At 40.9% G+C, this 26,887-nt stretch overlaps 2 protein-coding genes across 2 annotated transcripts; both read left to right on the forward strand.

Moving 5' to 3' along the window:
• The first annotated feature begins 1 nt into the window (after position 1).
• On the forward strand, positions 2 to 11,255 carry PSMA2 (proteasome 20S subunit alpha 2). Its single transcript, XM_039237983.1, has 8 exons — positions 2 to 109; positions 3,953 to 4,029; positions 5,177 to 5,309; positions 6,773 to 6,895; positions 7,649 to 7,730; positions 9,485 to 9,558; positions 10,825 to 10,882; positions 10,969 to 11,255. The coding sequence occupies exons 1-8, from the start codon at positions 69 to 71 to the stop codon at positions 11,083 to 11,085; spliced, it is 705 nt and encodes a 234-aa protein (XP_039093914.1). The 5' UTR covers positions 2 to 68; the 3' UTR covers positions 11,086 to 11,255.
• A 4,728-nt stretch (positions 11,256 to 15,983) lies between these two features.
• CUNH7orf25 (chromosome unknown C7orf25 homolog) lies at positions 15,984 to 19,283 on the forward strand. Its single transcript, XM_039237974.1, has 2 exons — positions 15,984 to 16,120; positions 17,099 to 19,283. The coding sequence occupies exon 2, from the start codon at positions 17,120 to 17,122 to the stop codon at positions 18,383 to 18,385; it is 1,266 nt and encodes a 421-aa protein (XP_039093905.1). The 5' UTR covers positions 15,984 to 16,120; positions 17,099 to 17,119; the 3' UTR covers positions 18,386 to 19,283.
• Positions 19,284 to 26,887: the final 7,604 nt, after the last annotated feature.

The raw sequence follows: 26,887 nt of genomic DNA on the forward strand, positions 1-26,887 counted from the left end.
AGGGGAAATGGAAAGAAAGCGGCCGCAGTGCGCATGTGTGCGGATGTGCTTCGGCACTCCAGGGAAAGATGGCGGAGCGCGGTTACAGCTTTTCGCTGACAACTTTCAGGTACGGAAGGGGCACCCAAGCCCTGCGCGTGGTCGAGGTTGCGGGAGCTCCCCCGCCCCGAGTTTTGTTTTCCGGCCTAGACTCTGGCTCAGTGCTTCCGGGGGGCCCAGGAGGAAATAGAGATGGAAACGCGACTTTGCAAAGTCATTTGCTCGGCCCGCCTGCGGCCTGAAAGCCCCGATGCCGGGAAGCCGCGGGACGCGGGTTGGGGGATCCAGGGCGACCTTGGGGCTGCGGGAGGGTAAGGCCTTCGACCAGGGATTTGCTTTCTGTTTGGAAACTAGAGAATGAGGCAGTTTCGGATTAGCTGTCTCCGGGTGTCCCGTTCGGAACTCAGGATTTCCTTCCTGACCCTAGAAGGCCTGATTGGGGAGCTTCTGGAGCTTAGAATCGTGGTCACGTCTCTTGAGGTCCCCTTTTCTCTTCGGAAAACCTCACCGTTACACTTTGGTCTGAGTCTTAGCCTCCATTTGGTGCTTAGAATCCCCTTCCCGCTTTCGGTTTCTTCCATGCCCCTGTAGAAGTTGAAGGACTAAAAGCGAAAGCGCTAATCTCTCTGTGTCACCTAGTGTTTGTGGGCCCCAAACTTCTAGACTACATTTACGTTTGGGGGGGAAGGGAGTGTCTTTACTTTGCAAACGATTGTAGGCTTTTCTATTCTAGAACAAAGGATTAAGATAATACGTATATTTTTCGAAATAACAGTGGAGATAAACTATTCACAATGTAAGAAAACCATCAGCGAAGGGTTTAATAAATCGACCAGGTAATGATTCAGTTTGATCACTTTCTTACGGATCGGTAATTTCCCATTTAGCTGAAATGTTTGGCAGCTGAAGGCAAGCAGAATCCAACTTGTTGCGAGTACTTTTCTGTGTGGGTGCAACTTCACTTACACCATTTCTTTTCTACCGTGTGAGATAAATGTTATCTGAACATCTTAACAGATGAACCAACCACGGGTTGGTCAAATTAAGTAATTTGGCCAAGGTCATAGGTGAGTAGCTGAGGTCACATTCAAAGTGGGTTCTTTCTCATGACAAAATTAATACATTTTCTATTACTGTATGGTCTTCTTAAAATAGTAAAATATTTTCCTTACACTTGGCAGTTTTAGTGATAAGATTTTTTAACCTTGAGTGAAATTAAATGTTGTAATAAAAGGTCTCATAGAGAACAATATTTGCTAAATAGTCACTGTTCATATTTGTGAGCAAAGCAAAGTTGGTTCTTTAAGAGAGTGTAATCCTTTCTTTAGAATAAGTGGCGCTGAAAGAATGATGTATCATCAGGAGCTACATCCTTCTGTAATAATAAGCTTTAGTAAAATAAGCTTTTTTTTTTTAACATGATAGTTCAACTCTGTTTTAGATTTTAAAAATGTGTTTCTAGCCTGTTATCAGAATTAAACTCTTAATGATGGAAGTGATGAGGCTATGTTATAGGATGAAAAGTGTTCTTGCGAATTACATTCAGTTGAGGATATTGACAAATGAGTAAACAAATTGGTGTCTACTAATACATTCTGGAAAATGTTTTACTCAGGAATTGTATTAAAAGATCCTGAAAGAAGAAGCATAACTGTAGATTGGATACTCAGAAAAAGCCAGTGCTTCGGGGTGATTTTTGAGACCAGAAGGTGAAAAAGAGGGACCTATTTGAAAATTTAGGGGTAGAGAGACTTGTGGACAGAAGAAAGAATATATGACAGTCCTGACGTTGGAAAGAGCTTGAACTCTTACGGGAATTGATAATAAGGCCAGTGTGCTAGAGTATAGTGAGCAAAGATTTAGCGTTGGTAGGACCGACCGTAGGCTAGAATAAGTTTCTATGTTAAGTGAGCTGGGAAGTTATTATGGGATATGAGTGACAGTGACCTGGTACACAGGTAACTGACTAGGGAGATAAAAGTTAAGGGTGGGAAAGAGGAAAACTAGTTAGAAGACTACATCAGTCATCCCACGTGGAGGTGCTAGTGCTTTGGAATGGGCTCGTCCCTAACTGAGTACAAAGATGGTTGATTGCTCTGTGGGCTCAGAGATGGGTGAGCTTTTTCATATAGGAAGATGCAACAGTAGATGTTTATGTAGGTCATTGTGGGAACAGTGAGAAGGTAGGTTTAAGTTTACCTGAGCCTTTACAATGTTCCCCAGGTCTACTTGAGCTTTACGTTGAATGAGAATTGAAAGCTGAATAGACTTAGTGAGTCATGATATGATTACTGAAATAGTGACTAACACCTACAGCCTGATTTTAAAAATTTAAAAATTTAAGTACCTATTACTGTTATTCCACTCAGGTTAACTGATTTTGTCACTTAAGAGTCTCTAAACTCTTTAAACTGCCACACTTAGGCTTATCCTTTTTTTTTTTTTTTAATTTTTTTTTTTTTTTATTTCTAGGAGAGAGAGAGAGACCGCGTGAGCAGGGGAGGGTCAGAGAGAGAGGGAGTCACAGACTGAATCAGGCTCCAGGCTCTGAGCCGACAGTCAGCACAGAGCCCGACGCGGGGCTCGAACCCACGAACTGCGAGATCATGACCCAAGCGAAAGTCGGACGCTTAACCGACTAAGCCACCCAGGCGCCCCGGCTTATCCTTTAAATAGGTCTCCTTGTGTCTTTGTCAGATAAATGATTGTGGACTCCTGGTTACTAGGTTATATGTTAGGATACTGACCAAACAGCTTATTTAGACTTCGTTGAGGAAGACGAACATTGTAAGAATAATTTAAGTGTGATGAATATTAGCCAGAGAGGAAGTATGGGGCATCACAGGCATGAGTGTGGGGGATTCAGCCTAGTCCATGTGGTCAGGACAGCTTCCTTACAGACATGAAAGGCATTTCTCCTAAACACTGAAGGATCACCAGGAAAGTTTACCAGACAAGGGTGAAATGCATTGCATGACAGAGGGGTTAGCTTGTCAGAGGGGTTTTTGAATTCTAAGAGTCAGTGTGTCTGGAACCAAGCTGAGGCTTGAGTGACAAAGGGTGTATCCATAATTTTATGAAGATAAATGACCGAAACTCAAGTTTTATTTTCACTAGTAGATGAGAGATACAAACCAAGCTGTGTCATTCTGGACAAATTACTTTCAATCAGAAACTTTATCTGTGAAATTAGTTGATGATTTTAACTCAATAACTGGTTCCAAATAAAGGATCATAAAAGCCAGGTAAGGGCTAGAATCTGGCTACAAACCCATGAAATCAGATATGGTAGGTATCACCAGCTCTCAGCTTCTAGAAATAAGTTTATATAGGAGATATTTTGTTGTGGCTGATAAGTATCTAGGTCTTACATCTCGGGCCATGCCTACTTTCTAAAATGTGGAACTCCATCAATATGAAATCTATGCTGTTGCTTGATATTTAACAGTCACTTACATGTTCTCAGTAACACTACTTAGTATTTACTTGCTGCTGATTTTGTGCCAGGAACAAATGGCATGCCTTTATTTAATCTTCACCACAATCCTCTGAAATAGGTATAGTACTATTACCCCCTTTTACGGATGTGAAAACTGAGACACAACAGGATTAAGTACCTTGCCTGAAGTCACAAGGTTGGTGAATGGTAAAAGGCGACAGTAGTAATGATGCTGCTTAAAGAGTCAGACAAAAAGGAGGAAGAAATTAAAAAAAGGAAAGCTAAGTGCTTTACTCTGTATGTGTTCAAATTGCCTGGTATCCTCAATTTCTGTACAGCTTTATAATGTGAACACTCAGCTGTTCCTTGGTGTTTAGTTAATGGATTTGACCTATATATCTGCTCTCAGAGATACTCCTATTATGCGTATTTGAGAATATGTGAATTTAGCAAATACCTTTGTTTCTTTTTAAGCCCATCTGGTAAACTTGTCCAGATTGAATATGCTTTGGCTGCTGTAGCTGGAGGAGCCCCTTCAGTGGGAATTAAAGGTAATTAAAAGTTTCATTCGTTTCAGATTCCTGTTAATAGTTATCCTAAAGTGCTCTTGGAATTAATTAGTGACTAGTGTAAATAAATAGGGCAGCCAAGTTTTAATAGTTCTTTCTTTTTATTTACAGTATTTTGAAGTTTAAAGAAAAGTAATAAGCCAATGGGTACAAGAAGATTAAAAAAAATTTTTTTTTTTTCAAAATAAATGCAACTCCTTTATCTTTTAGTTGTAATAACCCACAAATAGCCTTTCCCATTGAAAAAAATGAGCATTCTTTTGTTTTTCCACTGATAATATATCACTGTTCTGTGGCAGTTTTTATTCTTTCTATAATTTAGAAGAAGTTAATTATAAAACTTAAGCTAAAGATACCCTTTAAAAAAAAAAAGAAAGCCTGTATCATTGGATTTTAAATTTCAGATTACAAGAACAGTAGTCAAGTAGGCAGAAGTCTAAAAGGTACAGACTCTTAGGTGTCCTGGAATACTTTAAGAGATATTGGGTAATGCATTTTCCTATACGGATTCCTTAGTGTAATAGAGATAACCAGTAAGGGAGGAAATGGATTTACCATTTAAAAAAAATTTTTTTTAATGTTTATTTATTTTTGAGAGAGAGAGAAAGAGAGCACGCGTGCACAAGCTGGGGAAGAGGAGACACAGAATCCAAAGCAGGCTCCAGGCTCTGAGCTGTCAACACTCAGCCTGATGTGGGGCTTGAACCTACAAACCACAAAAGTCATGACCTGAGCCAAAGTAGGACACTTAACCAAGTGACTGAGCCACCCAGGAGCCCCATGGTTTACCTTTTTTTTAGGTTTTTATTTAATTTGAGAGAGAGAGAGAGAGCAGAAGAGGAGCAGAAAAAGAGGGAGAGCGAGAATCCCAAGCAGTCTCTGAGCTGTCAGCACAGAGCCAGATGCAAGGGTTGATCCGACAAACCTGATCGTGACCTGAGCTGAAATCAAGAGTCAGACACTTAACTGACTGAGGACCCAGGTGTCCTGGATCTATCATTTCTTGAGTGATCTTAATATAGAAAAGGTTTTAAGAAATAAAAGAATTTGGATAAAATGCATTCATACTTAGAAAACTATTGAAGCAGAGTCTTTAAGTGACTAAACATTTAGCACTTTTGTTTTTCAGCTGCAAATGGTGTGGTATTAGCAACCGAGAAGAAACAGAAATCCATTCTGTATGACGAGCGAAGTGTACACAAAGTGGAACCAATCACCAAGCATATAGGCTTGGTGTATAGCGGCATGGGCCCAGATTACAGGTACTTTGTCCTGTTTGCTTTTCTCACCGTTTTGTGAACCGATTGCAGTCTGTACTTTGAGGAGAAAAATGAAGGGATGTTTTTCCTTTAATCCCCAACTTTTCCTTTTTCTTTGCTTAACAGCAGCAGCAGCATCACTGGCAGCTGAATTTAGTCTGTCTGCATGGAACAGCCCAAGGGTTGCTTTAAGGATAACTCAGTGCCACTCCGTTGTAAAAGAGAAGATCCAGTACTTATTGCTGTTTAGTGAACTTTCCTTTCTGATCACAGCCCCTTTTTTTCCATCCAAGGGCTGGGCTTTCAGAGGCTTTGCTGTTCTCTAATGCTTTTTAATAACCAAAGCAGTACAAGTTATAATAGACTATATTTGAAAAAAGTTACAAGGCAGCAAAAGAAAGCATTACCATTCAGAGTTCTCCCCATTACATTTTTGTTCTTAGCAAAAAGACAGAATTTTCAAAAGCCACTGAAACATCAGGGCCTTTGTTATATCAGGGTTATACCAGCAACTTGAAAGAGATTGGCAACTTTATATGTTTGCCATTTAGCAAGTAAAAGGAGTATTACTAACTTCATTCCTGATTTGGGGGGAACAAGACAAAGCCAAAGTTTCACTTTCAGGAGTCAGAAAAAGCCACAGTTGCTGGAATGTGGTCAGGCCTCACTACGGTGGATCCTGTTGCCATTGTATAGAAGGGGTGCTGCAGTGCATGATGGGGTAAAGTGTGAGGACAGGACAGCCGAGAGGAATGGAGTATTACATGAGGTGATGTGCGTGGTTCACGTCAGTAGTACAGGGGCATGTAAAGGTACATCTGTTTGTCTTGCTAATTTGATTATTTAGAATATTCTTACTGTTTTTTAATACATTTTTTTCTTTTTTACGTTACAAGTAGTTTCTTGATGTTCCTTAATCTCTTAAGAGTACTCCTTGAAGTGCAGGGTAGCAAAAAGATTGAAGCAGAGTGAGAAAAATATGCCCCAAATGGTGTGTGTGTGTGTGTGTGTGTGTGTGTGTGTGTGTGTGTGTGTGTGAGAGAGAGAGAGAGAGAGAGAGAGAGAGATCACGTGGGCATTTGTGTGTGTTGGCTTGACTGAGATATAAAGACAGGGTGACTGCCCTCAGGAAAGGGGCACAATCTTGAAGAAGCCATGGATGGAGATAAGCCTCCCAATATGTACCCTAAATCTGTTACTACTGAGCTGACTGGTACCCCTTGTCCCTAATTTTGTTCCTTTGCCTTGTCCTGTCCCATCTCCTGTGGCTCAGTTCCTCTGTGTTGCTCTGATGCTTTCGTGTAAGTTAACTGTAATCAGATGTAAGAGCAAGACTGGCTTTGAGCTGATCGTTACTATTCGTAAATGCATATAAGACTTGTGCTATAGGTATATGCCTGTAGAAGAAGAGTCCTTAAGGAGCAGAGTGTCAAGATTTTCATGAAGTCTTATTTCTTCCTTGTTAGAGTGCTTGTGCACAGAGCTCGAAAACTAGCTCAGCAATACTATCTCGTGTACCAAGAACCCATTCCCACAGCTCAGCTGGTACAGAGAGTAGCTTCTGTGATGCAAGAATATACTCAGTCAGGGTAAGTTGATCTTATTACATGAAATGCATCATGAATTAGAAAAAAGAAACCATTTTAGAAGAGTTGGTGTATTTAAAAAGAGGACTTTTTATTCCTGTATTTTTTGAACAGGTAGGGAAAATTACTATGATGAATATTTCTGATCTTATTTGGAGCTAGGATTTTTTTTTTTAAGGTAGAGATTGGGGTGTTTTCTTGCTGTTGATGTACTAGAAGAAAGCAGCTTTTAGATAAAGCCCTTTTGTCAGTGATTGAAACACTTCCCTATGGGCAGGCAGTTATTTCTGCTTCCAGATTTATCTTTCTAACTAGAAATTATTATAAGCACATAATGAAAGCAATAGCTCTTTGATACATCCATATGCATTGTAATTCTCTTGAATCTGGGTATACACGTGGATGAAGTAGTATAAAATTACTTGCTGATGTCTAAAGCTAGTGGGGAAAAAAGCTGCATTTGTTGGAAGTTGTCCTTTGTTAGGACACAAAATGTTACTCCATGCTTATTAAGTTCAAAATTTGTGTCACTCCATTTACCAAAATGATTTGACTAGTGTTCCTTAGTACCATAAAGAGAATTTGTTTTTGAATTGATTTGTTCAGAAAAGTATTCAGTACTGTTTAAGGAACTTACAAGTCTGATTTTACCTGATGATTTGCTTTATTAAGACTTGAAAGTATTAATAAATTCTTACCTTAGGTTGATTTTTAACACCATGAAGATGCCAAGTAATTTTTTTTTCATTTCTTTAGTGGTGTTCGTCCATTTGGAGTTTCTTTACTAATTTGTGGTTGGAATGAGGGGCGACCGTATTTATTTCAGTCAGATCCATCTGTAAGTATCATCAGACATAGTGGAAGGATTTGTTAAAGAATTTTTTGAACAACTAATAAAAAATAACCATAAAAAGTTTAAAACTTAGCAGTATTTTCTTTTTTTTCTTTTTCATTTGGGCTTTAGAACCTATGAAGTAGTGCATTTGCACATTTAGAATGTTGGTAATTCAGTCTTCTGATGAAGAGGGTGCATTAGGTCTGCCCTCACTGCTCTTCTTCCATCTCTACTCATTAAGTTCACAGAGTGGAATGGTTCCTTGGAATAGTTATCAAATCTCTTTAAGTCTGAGGAGTCTTGTTACTTTGAGAAATATTTGAGAAATATTTTGATGACAGATTTGTATCTAGAAGACAGTGCTGCACTCTGCCATCTGTTTAATCCTGGGGATGACTTGGAGCATGACTCTAATTGCACAAACAGACATAACTCTTGAAGCCAGTGTTTTGCAAAGTGGGTGAGTCTGTCTCCTCTAATTGGTATCTGAATTAGAAGCCGTTCATAGAGGCTGCTGCTGCTCTGCAACTGTCTGAGGAAAGCTGGGAGCTCTGACAGTGTCTCTTACGCCATCTGAGCCTCTGAAACTAAACGATAAGCCCTCTTAGCTTCCTTCCCAGTGGGAAGCAGAAGCCACCATCACTGGAATCCAGGCTTCGTCTTTTGCCCTTTTCTTCCCTGTTCTGTTTCGAAGGCAGTTGTTTCTTTTAAAAAATGTTTGGTGTATTTCAGTATTTTTCTTATGCGTGTGCATATGTATTTTTTTTTCAACAGATGAGGCCGTGTTATATACAACATATTGCTGTTTTCATTAAACATTAGATTATAAAATATTAAAACTTTGAAATATTAAAAATTTTTTTTTTAACTTACATTTATCTATTTTTGAGAGAGGGGGAGAAAGAGAATCCTGAGCAGGCTCCGCACTGTCACTGCAGAGCCTGACACAGGGCTTGAACTCACAAAACCATGAGATCATGATCTGAGCTGAAACTGAGAGTTGTACATTCAACCGACTGAGCCATCCAGGCACCCAAAACTTCAAAATGTTTTTAATGAAATACTGTCTCTGTTTACTTCATTCAGCAATGATGATAAAGACTTAATCACCACTTTTTCCACACACATATATATATATGACAGATTTTTAGAGCCCTTCAATCCTAATAAGCTGAAATACTGCTTTTGATTATCTGTCGTAAGTTAACCTGTTTCCCTTAACGGACTTATTCACAAAAATTGTAACCATATATCACATATAAACAAAGTGTACAATTTGATAAGTTTTGATGGATATAAATAGCTGAGAAAGCTGTCACCACAATCAAGTTACTGAACTTCTCCATAACCTCCAGAAGTATCTTTGTTCCTCTGTTGTTTAGCTCTCTTTTTAAAAATAGCCTCTTGGGGCACCTGGGTGGCTCAGTCGGTTAAGCATCCAACTTCGGCTCAGGTCACGATCTCACAGCTCACAGGTTCAAGCCCCACGTCGGGCTCTGTGCTGACAGCTCAGAGCCTGGAGCCTCCTTTTGATTCTGTGTCTCCCTCTCTCTGCTCTTCTCCCACTCGTGATATCTCTTTCTCTCTCTCAAAAATAAATAAAACATAAAAAAAATTTTTTTTAAATAGCCTCTTGTGACCTACTTCATTGTATTCCAATAAATACTCTGTATAAATTTATAGACCTAAAAGAAATGGCAGAGTGATATAACTAGATTAATGATTTAAAATATGTTTCCTCTTGTCTTCCTGATTAGGGAGCTTACTTTGCGTGGAAAGCCACAGCAATGGGAAAGAACTATGTGAATGGGAAGACTTTCTTGGAAAAAAGGTAGGCTTACTGTAACACGACTTCCTAGCAAGCTCACTGTATGCTTCTCAGTGTTTTTAAACAATTAATATCGTGGGTCTAAATACATTTATTACTTTGTATTCAAATACTCTTTTGGTTAGCCTAGTTACAAATAAAACCTTCTCTTCACCCCCTGCTCCCTAGTCTTCAGTACATGAAGTGGTAATATTATTTATTTCTTAAGAACTTTTATTTCTACATTCTTAGGGGTTTTTTTTAAGTTCAGTTCTTATTTTTTTACTTCGTTTTTATTCTTACAGTCTCAGAAAAAATTGTTGGAATTGGAGTAAAAATTTGGGCGGAAAATTTAAGTGACTTAAGTGACAACAGTTTGCCTTATGACAGTTACAGAAAAAAATGGTGAATCTGACTTCCTGGTATTGACCATAGATTATCGTATGGGCTAGATGAAAAGTGGAGTACTGTGTGAAAATCTGCTGTCACGCTCTTGTTTCCAGCTATATCCTCAGCATTGGCCCACCAAAAATGCTCTACATTCATTTTGAATGGCAAGAGTTTATAATGAACTATTACCAGCAGATGAACCTTTCAGTACATATTTCACATAATGCTAAATGATTATTAAAAATCTTAGACCTGAGATTAATCAGTAAACATAATTTTATGATCTTTCCTAAAGCACCTTCCTTTTCCTTTCACGCATTAATAGTGAGTCTAAATATTTCACATGAAGTTAAACCTTATAAGAATGAACAAAAATTTTAACAAAGGTCTGATTTCTTTATTTAAAAAAAAATTATAATACTGCCACCACATTCTGATTATATTAAAATATTTATGCTCCTGTTAGGGTTACAAGCATCAATTTGTTACTGGCAGACAGCTATCGCAATGAGTGGACTAAAATAATTAATCTGTATGGGGCGCCTGGGTGGCTTAGTCGGTTAGGCGTCCGACTTTCGCTTAGGTCATGATCTTGCAGTTTGTGGGTTCGAGCCCCGCGTCGGGCTCTGTGCTGACTGCCAGCTCAGAGCCTGGAGCCTGTTTCAGCCTGTGACTCCCTCTCTCTCTGACCCTCCCCTGCTCACGCTGTCTCTCTCTCTCTCTCTCTCCTAAAAATAAATAAAAAAACATTAAAAAAAAAAAAAGAATTAATCTGTAGCTTAGTATTTTTAGGAATGTTGTTGTTTTTTAAAAATTCTTAGGTTGCTGCTGTCTTGTGTAAATAACCATAAATAATGTAAGTCATGCCATAAATCATTGCTTTTTCAAAAAATTCTTTAGATATAATGAAGACCTGGAACTTGAAGATGCCATTCATACAGCCATATTAACCCTAAAGGTTAGCACAATTTCTAACAATGGGATTTACGGTGAGTTTATAATTAAGTGCTTGAAAACTGACCTCTTTCCCTCCCTCTTCAATAGGAAAGCTTTGAAGGGCAGATGACAGAAGACAACATTGAGGTTGGAATCTGCAATGAAGCCGGATTCAGGAGGCTTACTCCAACTGAAGTTAAGGATTACTTGGCTGCAATAGCATGATAAAGAAGGGACTGAAAAATCCGAAATTTCAAATAATCCCTCTACTTAAACATGTTTAAAGTATGTTTTGTTTTGCAGACTTTTTGCATACTTATTTCTACATGGTTTAATGGACAGATGTTTTTAAAATGACACTTATAAATCATAATAAACTGTTAAATCCAACTTCAGCTTCTTAGGAGTTAGTAAAATTTTAAAATAGTTATTTCCTGCTTTTTGTCACAGTTGACTTCTGGAAACTACATTGCTGAGCAGAATGGCGAAACACTCTAACCTTCGTGCAATTTTGGTTAAGTCAAATCTTGTTAATCTCTTTACTGTCAGATATTGTCCATGTTTCAGGAAAGCAAAATGCTGATTTTGGTAAACATCACTGCTTTCAGAGCTGAGAGAATCTGCAGGCTTTCATGGATTCATGAGACAAGATGGGAGGCACCGTTAGGCATGGTTCAGTGAAATCGTAGCACACTGAGATTGCACTGGAGCTGTGAAGGGCGCCAGGCCAGTCTCCTATAGGAGATAGTAATGCAAGTGGATAAAAATGATGTACTGGTTCCTATCGGTTTCTCCATCACAAGCAGGTAACTGTATTTAAAAGGAGTCCCTTAGGTTCTACTAGACTTTTTAAACTCAAGGATAAACATGAGTATGGAAATAAAATCCTAATACCTAAACATCAAAACTATGGCTTAAGGGTCTCCCTCATTCACATAATCTCAGTACAATCAGAACCTTGGCTTCAAATTAAGGCCCATACAAACAGGCAAATAATGTGAACTCTATGTTTTCATTAGACGTGAAGACATTGCTTAGTTTTTGTTTTTTAAGGCTTCTTAGGATAAGAGAAATCATCCATTAGTTTGGTACAGAACAGAGTTTAAGAACATCATTCTTAACAACAAAGATAAGGGTAGGTAGTTCCATGATTTAAATGTGGCTCAGGAGATCTTGATTAAGATTTAGGTGAGTGTAGGAGAAAAAGTCTTACCTGGGACTTTTTCTTTCCTCAGTCAGGATTCCCAGTTCTGCTCCCACATCACAAAAGCACCATATCTTAGCCTAGGTGGCAGCCGGATTCTTGTGAAAAGTGGAAAATGGCAACTTGATACCCAACGTCAAGATGCCTGTCTTGAAGGCCTTATCCAACCATCTGTCCTCGTGGGCTCTCGGCACATACAGACGCTAGCACCCTAGAAAGAGAACACAGTGGTAAAAAGCGATGGTTTTGGGGTCAGGTCTTAACTCTCACTGGCTAAGTGACTGCACATGTTAATTATCTCAGAGGGTTTTCTAAGGACAAATTTGATGATGCCAATGAACGGCCAGGCAAGGTTCATAGTCAAGTACTCTGTAAAGTTTAGCTGCCTTTGAATCTGCTTAAGCCCTCCCTTCTATCCACTATTCAAAAGCCAGATGAATGCCAAAATTCTACAAATCAAAGAAGGGTAAAGTAAAGGCAGACATTAAGGACAAAAGGGACATGTGTGTAAGATTTATAATGGGGGCTAACAGTAAGTCCACAGAATAAAGGGAGGAAAAACTGACGCAGATTTGTGCCCATATTCTGTTCTCGCCTCTTGCCCCATTAAATACAAAGCCTAGTTCAATTGAAGCTGCCTAGAACACTTTTACCTTTGTTCTCAGTTTATTCTTTTCATTAACCTTAAAATTAGGCCATTCCTTTTCATCCCAGTTTTTGGGTAACAGTTCTTTGGTCTTCTGACCCACTGTATCCCAGAATGCCCCATAGCCCTTCAGTCATCTCTAGCTTGTGGAGTAGAGCTGCTTTTAATACACTTCTGTGTCCCAACGCTCCTAATGTGCACAGCCTCTCTCCATTCTCAGTTCATTTTGTATCTACCCAGTCTTAAAAAGTTTGCCTCCATCTGCTCTGTCCTTCCTCTTTACTAGTTCCTCACTGAAGTTTGCAGAATAATGATTAGCTATGAAGCATGGCAGTGTTTAAAATCCACATGTGGGGGCAGGAGGGAGTTGGAAAGGGGGGTTAAGGAAGAAGAGTAATACTGACCTTTTTTAGTTATCGAGTGCCGGTTCACTGGGCACTGACTGGGAGATGAGGATCAAGAGAGCTTTTATGTGTTCATGGGCTGAAACTGCCCACTCAGCCCTTAACCCCACCTCTCACGTACCTCCACTTGAGCAATACCTTGCTAAGCATGAGCGTATTTAAGAAGTTAGATAATACTTCATCAAAGGCCCTGACCCTGAGTTTCATCACTTTGAACTTTTATAGGTATTCCAGTAGGCACTCCTCCATATTGCAGATAGTAGGCTTATCCGGTTACCTCTGGGTTCCTGAATTTGAGCCACTGTATAAACTTTATATCCTGCAAGATAGGAATTTAGAACTCTGCTACCACCCTCCCTTCTCTCTGCCTCAGTTTAATTAAATCATATTCAGTGTAAAAGTTTTTGTTATGGGGCATGTGGGTGGCTCAGTCGGTTAAGCGTCCGACTTTCGCTTAGGTCATGATCTCACAGTTCGTGGGTTCGAGCCCCGCGTCGGGCTCTGTGCTGACTGCCAGCTCGGAGCCTGGAGCCTATTTCAGAGTCTGTGTCTCCCTCTCTCTCTGACCCTCCCCTGCTCACGCTCTCTCTCTCTCTCAGAAGAAAAAAAAAAGCATTAAAAAAAAAGTTTTTGTTATGGCTATGGATGTATACTATTACTACATCTCCTAAATAATCTTCCTGGAGGCGATACTGCTTCACTTCTTTCTGTTCTCTGTAGCTGTCACCAATTCCCAGATTCCCCCGACAGGATTGTAAAGCCTGCATATTGTTTTCCTCAATATATCATGTCAAGTGATCTTAACAGTTCTCTCCTCAGTCCTCTAGTCCCCCACTCCGCTCCCCAAACACCTTCAGAAGTTTCTGGCTTGGAACCTTCCGTCTTTTTGCCCTAATCCAGGCTAGTTGCAGGTTTGAAACTATATTCTCTCTCCATTGGCTGGTATAACTTTTTTCCCCCTTGCAGTTCTTAGGACTTTTTCTTTTATCTGCAGCATTTTGAAATTTCACAATGACATGCCTGTCTTTGGATTTCTTAACTCAGTAGGCCTTTTCACTGTAGAAACTAAGATCTTTCAGTTTTGGTAAATTTCCTAGTGTTTTTTGCTAAATTTTTCACCTATCTTTTTATTGTACATTCTAGTACAGTTTTACCCATTCTTCCTGCTCTTGTTGGTATTTTAACATTGGGGATAACAGTTTTAATTTTGGAAAAACTCCTTGGGGGTGCCTGGGTAACTTAGTTGACTTGTGCTTAGGTAATGACCTCATGGTGGGGTTCATGAGCACTGCAAAGGGTTCTCTGTTGTCATTGTGGAGCCACCTTCTGATCCTCTAGTCTCCCTCTCTGCCCTTCCCCCTGCTTGTACGTATGCTCTTTCTCAAAAAAATAAACATTAAAAAAACCCACATTCTTTGTCAGCTCCCTTTAAAAAAGTCCTCAGGTCTTATGAATGCAATACCTTTCATCTGAGGATGCTAAGTTATAGAATACTTTAAAAAACCATTTTGTTCTGCTTTCTGTTTAATTCAAATTCCAAACAAGAATGTTTGGAAGCGCTGTGTTTGTGAGCCCCACACCTGCTTACTGGGGGGATCCTGCTATAAGCCATTACTTTATGGTCTTTCATTTGCTCAGTTTCTCCAGAGAAAAGTAGGGAGACGATGGCAGGGGGGTGGAAGGGGAGGAGCTAATAGTATTTCACATTCCGTAGAAGACTGTCACTTCGTAATGTGTCTGGAATCCTTCGGACTCCCTGCCTCCGACATCGTAAACTCGAGTTTTCGGCGTGGGGATGGGTGGCTAACTGTCCAGCTGCACTGCAACAGAGAGCACTTGGCTGTTTGGTCTCAGGCTTGAGCAGTGCCCATTTTCAGTCCTGCCTCCCTGCCCCTCCCTTCGGTGTTCCGGGCACCTGGGTTCTGCTTCGTGAGTCGCTTGCTGTAGACACTTTTCTCCACTGCCCACTGCTCCATTCACAGAGAGGCGGACTGCCTGTAAAATAGATTTACCTTTCCGTTTGCAAAGAGGACCGAATAAGTTAACACGTGAAAAGCACTCAGAATAACGCCTGCAACATACTAAGCATTGCATGATGTTATTGCCCTTGGTCTTCCAAGAACGCGTTGACACGTCTCATGTGCAGTCTCCATTTCCTGCTCTTTTTATTTTCGCGGGTCTATTGCTTTTTTCCCCTAAGACTGCCATTCAAGGACGGCTTGGGGAAGGAGCAGGCACACGTGCGGTTAATATTAACTTGAAGTCCTTTTAAATTTTTGAAATTAGCTTTATCTAGAGTCCTAACCTTTTGGTTGACTTTGGACACTCCTGTTAGGCTAATAGAAGTTTCTCCCTCAGAAGCCATCCGATTATTTATCCTCTTTTCAGAAAGGCACATCTCTGATCCCACACTTTCGATGGAGACGCTTCCGGCCTATTTCCTCCTCTGTTAAAATGAGCTGGAAATCTTTCTGGAACCACCCTGCCACTTGGTAGGCGTTTGAGCTGGGCAGCGGGAGTAGGGTAGCTGGGCACGGCGGGGCGTTTTCTCCACCAAGATGCATGGCTCCCGCCCCAGGGAATGTCCAGCCGAGCCTGTGACCTAGAGCGCGGGCTCGGCCTCCTACAGTGACCGCAGACCCACTGGGAACGAAGCGCAGCCCCCGGAGCTTCACCCCTGCTCCTTCCCGGGCCCGCGCGGCCGCGAAGCCCCGGCCTCTCCCTGCGGCGTGCGTGCCGGAAGCCGGGTGCCCTCAACAAACATGGCCGCCGCGTGAGCGTCAGCCACGCTCGGGAGACCGCGCTGCCGCCTGGGACTCGCGGGCTCGGCGTCACCCGGCGCGAGGCCACGTGACGCGGGAGGCTGGCGAGTCGGCGGCGCTCGCGAGGGCTGAGCAGCCGCGGCGACTAGCGTGGGGTGGGGTCCGCCAGGCGAGGGCTCCCGGCGGGTCCCGGCCTCGCGCGCGCACGTGCCGCCCGCTCGCGCTCGCGGTCCTGGCGCTGCCGGTGAGGAGCCGGGGAGGCGGAGGGAGGGAGCGGGGCTCCCCTTCCGAGGCCGCGAGGGGGGGGCTGGGCCGGGGGGGGGAGGGGGGCCGGCTCCGGGCCGCCGCGCGCCTCCCCCCACCCCGCCCGCGCCCTGGCCGCCCCGCCCGGCGCCGGTCCGCTCCCGGGGACCCGAACTTGCCCGAGTGTGCGTGGCGGGGTCCGGCTGTGCGGGCGCCCCCGCCAGGGCTCCGGGGCCCAGCGCCCCCCCCCCCGGAAGGCTCCTCAGACCTGCGGGGCGTCACGGGCTGCGCTCCTGGGTCTAGTTCATCTTCGGGCTTGTCCTTCCTGCTGCGAGCTGGCGCCGGGGTGGGGGGTCCTTAGCCCTTTGGAAATGTGCTGTGTTGACGCCAGACGCAGGAGCGGGGCAGCCTGGACCTTGGCGGGCGCCCCGTGAGCCGGTGGCAGGGCACGAGGCAGCCGGGCGAAGGAGACCGGCTCACCCCGGAGGAGGAGGTTGGAAAGGCTTACAGTGTCGGTTTGGACAGTTTGCGAACCTGCGAGTCACTTTTAATTTATTCACGTTCTCTTCACTTTCCAAGCCTTTTATTAAAATTGCTCTACCCCCCAACAGTAAAGCTGCTGCTGAGGGAACCCCTCATGTAGTAGATTGTGGGACAGCTACGCTTCATTCTGACCTGGGACGTCCTGAATATGACGAATGAGTATGACCTTCAAACTGAAGAAATAAAGGTCTAAAAAGTGTGTCAGAATCCAGCCTAGAAAAGAAGAGTTCAGTAATACATGTATCATCCTTAGTTGTCAGAGGAGGGAGTCACTCCCAAATCAGTCATCCCCAAATCCATCCCCAAATGAGGTTCAAAGACTCAGCCTCCGTGAGCTTTGTTGCTAGAGTGAACTTCTATAATCCTCAGTGAAGAATTGATTGCCGTGATTTTTGAGGACTATTTCAATTTGTCTTGTTCTGTTTCTTTTTCATAGGAAAGGAATAATGCTGTCAGCATGTCTGCACACTCCATGCTCTGTGAACGAATCGCCATAGCCAAGGAACTGAACAAGAGAGCAGAATCACTTTCTCGATCAAGGAAAGGTGGCATAGAAGGTGGTGCAAAGCTGTGCAGCAAATTGAAGGCAGAATTAAAATTCTTGCAGAAAGTAGAAGCTGGGAAAGTAGCTATTAAGGAATCCCATTTACAGAGCACTAATCTAACGCACCTAAGAGCCATTGTGGAATCAGCAGAAAACTTGGAAGAAGTTGTCAGTGTTCTTCATGTCTTTGGTTACACAGATACCTTGGGAGAAAAGCAGACCCTTGTGGTGGATGTAGTTGCAAATGGCGGTCATACATGGGTGAAAGCCATTGGCCGCAAGGCTGAAGCTCTACATAACATTTGGCTGGGCAGGGGCCAGTATGGTGACAAAAGCATCATTGAGCAGGCTGAAGACTTCCTCCAGGCCAGTCACCAGCAGCCAGTGCAGTATAGCAACCCTCACATCATCTTTGCGTTTTACAACAGTGTCTCCAGCACCATGGCGGAGAAGCTCCAAGAAATGGGCATATCGGTGAGAGGAGACATAGAAGCAGTTAACTCTCTGTTAGATCATCCTGAAGAGCTCCAGCCAAGCGAAAGTGAGTCTAATGATGAAGGCCCTGAACTTTTGCAAGTGACCAGAGTAGACCGAGAAAATATACTAGCAAGTGTTGCGTTTCCAACGGAAATTAAGGTTGATGTGTGCAAAAGGGTAAATCTGAACATTACTACTTTAATCACATATGTATCTGCTCTCAGCTATGGAGGCTGCCACTTTATCTTCAAAGAAAAAGTGCTCACAGAACAAGCAGAGCAAGAGAAGAAGGAGCAGGTTTTACCGCAGCTGGAGGCATTTATGAAGGACAAGGAGTTGTTTGCTTGTGAATCTGCTGTCAAGGACTTTCAGTCTATTCTAGATACCTTAGGAGGACCTGGGGAGAGAGAGAGGGCCACGATGCTAATTAAAAAAATTAATGTGGTACCAGACCAGCCTTCGGAGCGTGCCTTGAGACTAGTGGCCAGTTCAAAAATCAATAGCCGCTCGTTAACAATTTTTGGGACAGGAGACACTCTAAAAGCCATCACGATGACTGCCAATAGTGGTTTTGTCAGAGCCGCCAACAACCAGGGTGTTAAATTTAGTGTGTTTATCCATCAGCCCCGAGCACTTACTGAGAGCAAAGAGGCTCTGGCCACCCCCTTACCAAAAGACTACACAACTGACAGTGAACACTAATGATATCATTTCAATATTGCCATGGAAATTATAAGTTACTTATACCAAAGGCTGGGTCTTCCCATCTTAAATGGGGAAGAAAAAAAGGTCTATAGTAAACATAACATTTAGAACTCTTAAACCAGTAGAGTTGATTGTGAGTGTCATCTATAAAATATATATCCTCCCACAGTAGAAAAAGCACAAGAGACAACCTTATTTATCAGACTGTCTACATTATAGCGGTTAAGAACAGAAATACATCTCTCTTAAAGCTTTTAGCTGTATTGCAGTACTTTTATTTGATTCAGTAGGGCAACAGCCCCCTAGTGGTAATCAGCATTTCATGGAATATGGCTACATTGCATATTGCATTAAATACCTGGAGAAAACTCTGAAGCTTGTTTTTCATTATAGTGATTTATCAGTTGATGTGGGTTAAGGCTGGGAAGTAATCGTTTATGATTAGTTTTAGATTGTAAAGATAGGGCCATTATTAATGAAAAGGAACTTCTTGGTTGCTCTATGTCAGGTGTACTCTGGTGGGTAAAGAGTACATTAATACAGAAGAAAATAAAGTAAATACTGGTCACTTGAGTCCCGTGAGCCTCTGGATACACCTTTGTGAAAAGAAAGGTCGTCAGCAGCCTCACTGCTGTAAAGCTGGGACGTTTAGGGCAAAATGTTAATCTGATTAAGTTGTAAAAGAATTAAGCATTTAAATCAAATTTTACCTTTAAGTACAAATAGTTCCGACAGTGCAAGTATTTGACTTACAAATACTGCCTTTACTGTTTCTTTTGCAAGTGGCAAGCGACAGCTGCATTACTTCACTCTTGTGTAATGGTGATAGGGGAGATTCCATGCTTGTTGCATGACACAATTTGTAATTAAAAATAAATTTTTATGTCCACATTGCCACAGGTGCTTTATTTGCAGCAAAACAAAACAAAATTAGCAAAGTAGACCGGTATTGACAACATTTTAAAAAATGGGACATTAAGTCTCAGAGCTTAAGTGTTAATCTAAGGTAAGTGTATGAGACAGTATTAGAACACATTGCCACAGCCTAACCTCTTGTGTTGCGCCAACTTTACTGTTTTGTGAGAAGGGAAATGCAATTTCCAGCCACACTGTTTGTTGGACGGGGGTGGAATTTGATTACAGGATGTCCGTGAACACTGAGATGAAATGCAAAAGAAAACTTGGGGGTGTCTCTCTTGGGAGAGATTACATTATTAACTAGGAACACATTTTCTAGGGGAAAAGCCTGGGATTGGGGTTCCCATTTATTGTAGAGAGGTGGATTTAACTTGTGTTGCAACTGAAAGTGTATAGTGTTAGAGATTTGGCTTAGGCATTTTTGAGCACCTATTAAGGTACTAAAGTGCTTGGTACTAATAAGTATGGAGTATTATTATAACAGCTTAGTCTAAAAAAATGAATTATTGGTCTTTGCTCTAAGGAATTCTTAGTCTGAAATGGAGCTGAACAACTGAAGTGTGATTAACTTAGTGTTGTCATGTGTCAGGCACAGTAAGAAGGGCTGAGCTTTCAAGAAGTAGAAGGAAGAAAGTAGATTTTTATCCCTTTCTGCTATGAGTTGATACCAAAGAACCTGAATCTTTGCCAGCCACGATGTGTACAACCAGAGTACTCTTTGAAGAAATTGATCTCTGAAGTGGCCATACCTGTGCTTCTCTCATGATCATTAACCTTTTCTAGACATCCAGTCGTTACAATTCCCAACAATCTAGTCAATAATGCAAGCACTAGATATGGACACATGGTGAGGCACTGGATCCTAAAATACAAAGTAAGGAGAATTGCCTTCTCTAGAAAGACACACATACACACACCACCTACATATATCCTAGACCTGTTACAGCTGACCAAAGGGGGGAAAATTAGCAAAGGTAAAAAATTAATAAAAGAATGAGGAAAGTTAAGATAATGTTGTTAAGTACCAGTTAAAAGCTCTAGCCCAAGGAATCCTGTGATTATAAGGCAAAGCAAATGTCCAAAATATGAAGAGTGAATATATGTAATGTAAAAACTCTGGTTACAACCAAGAATTAGAAGTGGTGGGAGAAAGTAAAAGCTTGTTAAGGCCTCATCTTATTTACAAGGGAGTCAAGAGCAACTTTGTGATTTTTGCCATTGAAAAATAGAACAATATAGTTTGAGGTGTCAAACAGGAAATGTGACTGATGGTATAACTTTAAACCAAGCTGATTTGCTTTCAAGTGAGGATGGAGGATAAATATAGTCCATATAGGAAAAGACAAGTCAAAAGAACTCTCAAAGGAGCAGAAAAACCAGAAAGCATAAAATAAGACCTGTAAGACCAAGAAGAATATAAAATAGCTGGGGAGAAGATGAATTAGTATAGGGAAATACACTGTATTTGTATATTGTTTGGAAGTCTCAATGAAATAGACTTGAAATAGAAGATCTAAATAACCAATAGCTGTTGAAAAAATTACAGAGTTATTAAATAATGACCTCCAAAAAATGTCCAGGTCCAGTTAGCTCCATTAGATAAGTTTTGGCTTACTTTTAAATGTCAAATAATGCTCTTGCTCTAAAAAGCAATATGGAGCACAACACTACAAGCCACATGGAAAGTATGCAACATGGTAGCTGTGGTCTCTACTGCTCCTCCGCTGTCTGAAGAGGAGAACTCTGGCCTGCTCCTGCTTGAGGGCAGGGCCTCTGGGGGTGCTGGAGCCCATGCGGAGGGTTGGAGCCCTTTGGCTGTGTCGGATTTTGTGAGATGGTAGGCTGGTCATCTCACATCATTACTGTATCGGGAATGTTTTCAAATTCATGTTATGGAACATAAGCATAATTCTGGTACTGAAACCTGACATGGTATCCTGGAAAAGAAAGTTACAGCAAAATTTCAGTTTAAGAATATATGTGCAAACATCTCAGTTTAAATGGAGCCCAGGCAGAGAACACCTCACCCTGTGGGAACATTGTTCCCCAGAGGATGACAGAGATGAGTCCCCAACCTTAATACTGGAGATTTGGGGATTAGGCTCCTTGCTGGGGTAGAATCAGAGACATAAAATTCACTTGAGATGAGCTAATCCCAAGACCCCTGCGTGAAGCCAGAACCTTTGAAAATCTGTGGCCCCCGTGAAAGAAGATCTTGCGAACATTGCCTAGGAAGACAGCAAGGAAATTTGACTCTAGTGGCTCTGAGCAGAAGAAAATGAATCTGAGACATCAAGCCCAGCCCATGCTATACATGGGTTTAGAGTCCCATGTAGTAAATTCTATGAGTAGCTTCCTGGGGGTGTAAAATTAGTATGAAAGTTGTCCCAGGCAAGTACTACTCCTCAGACACCGGACAAATAAATGTACGTGGTGCCATTCTGGGCGTGGAGACCCTTCAGTTTCCCAAGGCTCCTCTAAGCCTCACAGAGTCCAATGGAAAAACAGAACTTTGTGTGGATGAGCTTTCACTGTGACATAGTGAAAACATAAGAGGAAAACCACCATCAGTGAATCAGCAACACAAAGAGTACCTCAGTATGGGGTCTTTGATGTGTTCCACATGTATGTTCTAGGGAAAAAAAGAAATAATCCAGAGTGGCAAATGGAGACTATTAATTAACGGTATTAATTCCTTTTTAAATGTTTGATAGAAGTCACCAGTGAAGCCATCTGGTCCTGGACTTTGTTGGAAGGTTTTTGATTACTAACTCAATTTCCTTATTAGTAATTGATCGGTCCAGATTTTCTATTCATGAATTGGTCTTGGTAGGTTATATGTTTCTAGGAATTTTCCATTTTTTTCTAGATTGTTCAATTTGTTGGTGTATAATCGTAATAGTAGTCTTTATGATTATATGTATTTCTGTAGTATCAGTTGTAATGTCTCCTCTTTCTAATTTTATTTATTTGAGTCCTGTCATTTTGTTTTTCGTGGCAAGTCTAGCTAAAGGTATGTATATTTTGTTTATCTTTTCAAAAGTCCAGCTTAGGCTCATTATTCTTTTCATTTATTTTCACTCTGATCTTTGTTATTTCCTTCTTTCTACTAAGTTTGGGCTTAGTTGGTTCTTCTTTTTCTAGTTCCTTGAGGTGTAAAGATAGGTTGTCTATTTCTGGTTTCACAATTCAAGGGTTATCTCTTCTGGTGCTATATAGGTAGATGCAGTTTCTTTAATACACTGTGACGTGTGTGTGTGTGTGCGCGCGCGCGCTCTTGTTCTGGATCCCTATAATTCTTCAGTGTTAACGTATTTTAGTAGGGCCATTTTCATCACTTCTCCCTCTCTTCCTTCATCATCAGATTCTCTTTCCAGGGGATTCCACAGCCTTGCTCTCTTCCAAACTCAATGCCTACTCAGTACTGCCACATCTAGTAAGGAGTACTTTCCAAGTCTTTTCTTTTAGATTCTGGTATTCCCAGCCCTCAGACCCTCCCGGTCTCAGATTGACTATGGAGATAGTTCCCGCCTCTAGTGCAGCCCTCGACTTTTGAAAATGGAACATTTTTGTTTTCTTTCCAGTCTATTTCCCCCAGGAAACTTTCACCTCTCTGCTTTTCCATGAAGTTTCTGCCAAGTCTGTTGATCTTAGGTATGCATTTCCCCACTTATTTGTAAAGTAGGAGTTTCTTTTCTTCTCTTTTATTGTAGTTATGCTATAGGAGTAGGTTGTGGGTGTTTTATTTACTCTCCTTTTTGTTTAGAGGAGAGCAGTAGTGAAAATGACTCTTGATGGCGGTCACTAATTGTTTAATAGCTCTCCATTAAATAGATATATCATAATTTTCATCAACTGCTATACAGTCTATTGATAGATTTTTAGGAGGCTTTAATACTTTGCTATTATAAGCAGTTCTGGAAAAAAATCTATCCATCACTAGGGCTCTTGTGTAATTTGTTGTCTAAACCATGAAACTTGAAAATAAAACAAGATGCTAAGACAACAGGGCTATCTTCTTGAACCGGCTGTCCTGGGCAAATTGGACACTCTACCTCGCAAAATACATACATTCTTAACAATAGAATTAAAGTGTTAAATGTTATGTGCCTGTACCAATTTAGTGACAAATTGCCCTCCAATAAATGGACCAATTTACAATTGCAGAAACGGCTTGTGAAGGTATTTTTAACCCATATACTCAGGAATACTGAATATCGTACAAACTTTAGAAAATTTTAATAAAGAGAATAAAAAAGATTTCAAAATCTAAAAGAGCAGATTGTGAGTCAGGTTGTTGATTGATTTGTCATTTAAATTTCCCTTTCTCCAAATTACTTTATATTTTTTAAATTAAAAACATGGTTACTTAGTTTTGAGAGAGAGAAAGAGCGTGAATGGGAGAGGGGCAGAGAGAGAGAGAAACACAGAATTTGAAGCAGGCTCCAGACTCTGAGCTGTCAGTACAGAGCCACAGAGCCTGGCATGGGGCTCAAACCCATGAACCATGAGATCATGACCTAAGCTGAAGTTGGATGCTTAATGAACTGAGCCATCCAGGTGCAGCTAAATTTCTTTATATTTTTTGGAGCATTCCTATTATATTTTTCTATGCCTTTACTGGTTTATAGGTGCTCTTTTTATAAGAAGATTATTTTTTTATGTGCTACATTTACTAAAATCTTCTAGTTTGTCTTTTTTTTTTTTTTTTTTTTTTTTNTTTTTTTTTTTTTTTTTTTTTTTTTTTTTTGGTCACTGAGAAAATGCTGCTATGTTTATCAAACCCCATTGCCCTTTTTCTCCTGAGCACACAGCTGAACCGCATTTATCAGCCTCCTCTGAAGTGAGATGTGACCATGGAATATGGGTAGAAGTGAAGTACACTACTTCCAGGCTTGTCTTTAAATCTTCTTGCATCATCTTTCACACTCTGTTTCTCTTCTGTGGCCGCATACAAAAGAACTAGTGGAGGACTCCGAGGCTGTGCGTTGGTGGAGGTACCAAATAAAGGGAACTGAGTTAATGATGTCTATGGTGTTAAAAAAGAAACAACAGGCCCTATATGGAGTCACTTGTGCTAAGCCTCATGTCAGCAAACCAAGACCTAATACCTAACCTAATTGTAGTTTCAACCTCTTCCAGGGCGTATGCTTTAAACAGTGAACCTGGAATTACGCATTCAGCACTAGTGACATAATCCACACCAAATAGACCCCTTCCATTCCCCTCAGAAGGGTGGCCTTGCCTGAAACAATGCATTTTTTTTTTTGCTAATAATTTCCTTTTTCTGCCCCTTTCTGCCTTTAAACACATTTCCCTTTCTACAGCTCAGCAGAGCTCCTTCCTGTTGCTAGACGGGATGCTTGCCAATTCATGAATCATTGAATAAAGCCAATTTGAGCTTTAAAGTTACTCAGGTGAATTTTTAGTTTTTAACAATGGTGAACAGAGTGTGCCTACATGAGCAGAGTCTAACATTGTCAATAGTCCACTGATAAATATATACTTTGCCTTAATTAATGGTATTTCTTTTGTCTTGGAGATGTTTTGTATTTCATACCATCAATTTATTAGTCTCTCTTCCTGGGTTCTGCATCACTCTTGAAGAGGCTTTCTGAAAGTTCTCTTGTAAGATTGCTAGTTTCCATTTCCATAAATAATATACGGCAGTGCTTAGCTCCCTATAGCCTTACCAGAATTGGGCTTTTGTAATTTTTTCAGTTGGTAAAAAAAAAACCCTGAAATCTCACTTATTTGATTACTAGTGAGTCTGAGACTATTTATATATGTTTAATGATCACTGTATTTCTGTCATAATTTGCTTGTTAATATCTCCTCTCTCTCAACTGAGATGTTTTACTTTTCAATGATTTATAAAACCTGTTTATACAAATTAAGGATTATATTGGTTATCTATTGTTATATAACAAGCCATTCGACAATTTAGTGGTTAACATAATCATCATTTTATTGTATCTCATGATTTTGTTGGTTACGAATTCAAGCAGGGCTTCCTGTGTGATTCTTCTGCTCTAAGTAGCATTGCCTGGGGTCACTCAGTGGTACCTAACTGGAAGCTGGCATGACCTAGAGGTTCCACAGTGGCTCTGCTCACATGGCTTTCACCTTGGCAGGGATGACTGGAAGGGTGTGCTCGGCGGGTCCCTCTCCCTCTTCATGTGTTCTCTGCAGCAGCCTCTTGTGTCAACTGCCCATGTAGCACAACTGATAGTGCCCCCTCCGTGCAGCCAATAGAAAGATTCCAAGTACCCGGAAGCTAGCCAAGTATAAAAAAAGGCCAGCGCCAGGGCTCAGGGCTCAGCCTTTGGAGGTGACTCTGCTGGGCTGCCACTGATGTGAAATAGTCTTTTCTGATTCCCTGAGTGCATGTGGCTTGTCTCTTCTTGGGCACGGAGTATTTGCTGTAACACCAGGAGACAAGAAGGGAAAGCCTGCACTCTCTTAAGGCCCAGCTGGGCCCAAAAATTAGTATGCATCTTTCCTACTCTAGTGGTTAAAGCAGGCTCAGGGGCTCACTTCAGTGGGAGGGGACATAGGGCCCAGAACTTGATGGAAAGCCTGTTCTAGAATTTGTGACCATTTTAAATCCATCATGAGGATTAATGCTACATACATTGCAGATTCCTGATTTTTTTTTTGTTTTTGAATATTGTGTTTTTTTCTTACACAGATGTGTTAAATTTTTATGTATTAAAATATGTTGGTTTTTATTCTTCATTATGGCTTCTGGATTTTGTGTCAAGTTGAAAAAAGCCTTCATCCAAAATTACTTTAAAAAATTCCCTTATACATTTTTCTGGTGTCTCTATGGTTTGATTTTAGTCTGCATATGTTCAATATGTATGTATTACATAAACAGAACCTTTAAAATATTTTCCAAAATAAGAAAATGAATGTCAGTCTTTTAGTTCTTTTTATTTAATTATGTTATTGCTCCATGGACAAAAATCTATTCTGGACTTCCATATTATACTAATAAAGTAGCATTTTAGATGTACCTCAACATAACTTTGAGAACTAGTCCAATATAAATGAGCTCTTTTCATAGAGGTTGAAAGTTGATATTCTGCTGAACTGTTGAAAACTATTTAAAGAGCATTCCAACTGGATCTGACAGAAATGTGCTTACATTTTTTTCTTCATAACTGGACTCCATGCAGTTTTTTGGGGTATTATCTTCACCCTTCAATGCAGTTTGAAAGGAATTCTTTGGATGTGATCTGTTCTCTTCTCTCTTCCCAGAGTTTTGGCTGACTGTTTGGATCATCCTGACCAGAAAGCACTACAGATATGACTATAGAAGGTTTTCCACCTTGGATGTTAGGATTAGCCCAGGAGACAAATATTTTTTCCACAAAACATTTCATTTTAAGAAAGCTTTTTTTGCACCTCCAACCAGGGATGTATAACAGAAGGCTCATACAAAATGACTACAGACCCAAACTAAAATTAATTTCAAAATGACTATTTTTATCCTTTTTTTTTTTTTTTTTGATGGACAACTGCATCTACCAGTGAACTATAGAGCAAAAACAGCACACACCTACAACACGGACATAT

The sequence above is a fragment of the Hyaena hyaena genome, unplaced genomic scaffold, assembly GCF_003009895.1.
Source record: "Hyaena hyaena isolate Hyena2069 unplaced genomic scaffold, ASM300989v1 scaffold_133, whole genome shotgun sequence".
In the NCBI taxonomy this organism is placed as follows: Eukaryota; Metazoa; Chordata; class Mammalia; order Carnivora; family Hyaenidae; genus Hyaena; species Hyaena hyaena.

What these genes read in the sequence shown, in the direction of transcription:
- PSMA2 (XM_039237983.1), top strand. Translation starts at nt 69, where the DNA reads ATGGCGGAGCGCGGTTACAGCTTTTCGCTGACAACTTTCAG. An exon ending in GGCATGGGCCCAGATTACAG is followed by an intron (nt 5,310 to 6,772) that starts GTACTTTGTCCT and finishes CTTCCTTGTTAG; the next exon opens with AGTGCTTGTGCACAGAGCTC. An exon ending in CAAGAATATACTCAGTCAGG is followed by an intron (nt 6,896 to 7,648) that starts GTAAGTTGATCT and finishes TCATTTCTTTAG; the next exon opens with TGGTGTTCGTCCATTTGGAG.
- CUNH7orf25 (XM_039237974.1), top strand. Translation starts at nt 17,120, where the DNA reads ATGTCTGCACACTCCATGCTCTGTGAACGAATCGCCATAGCCAAGGAA.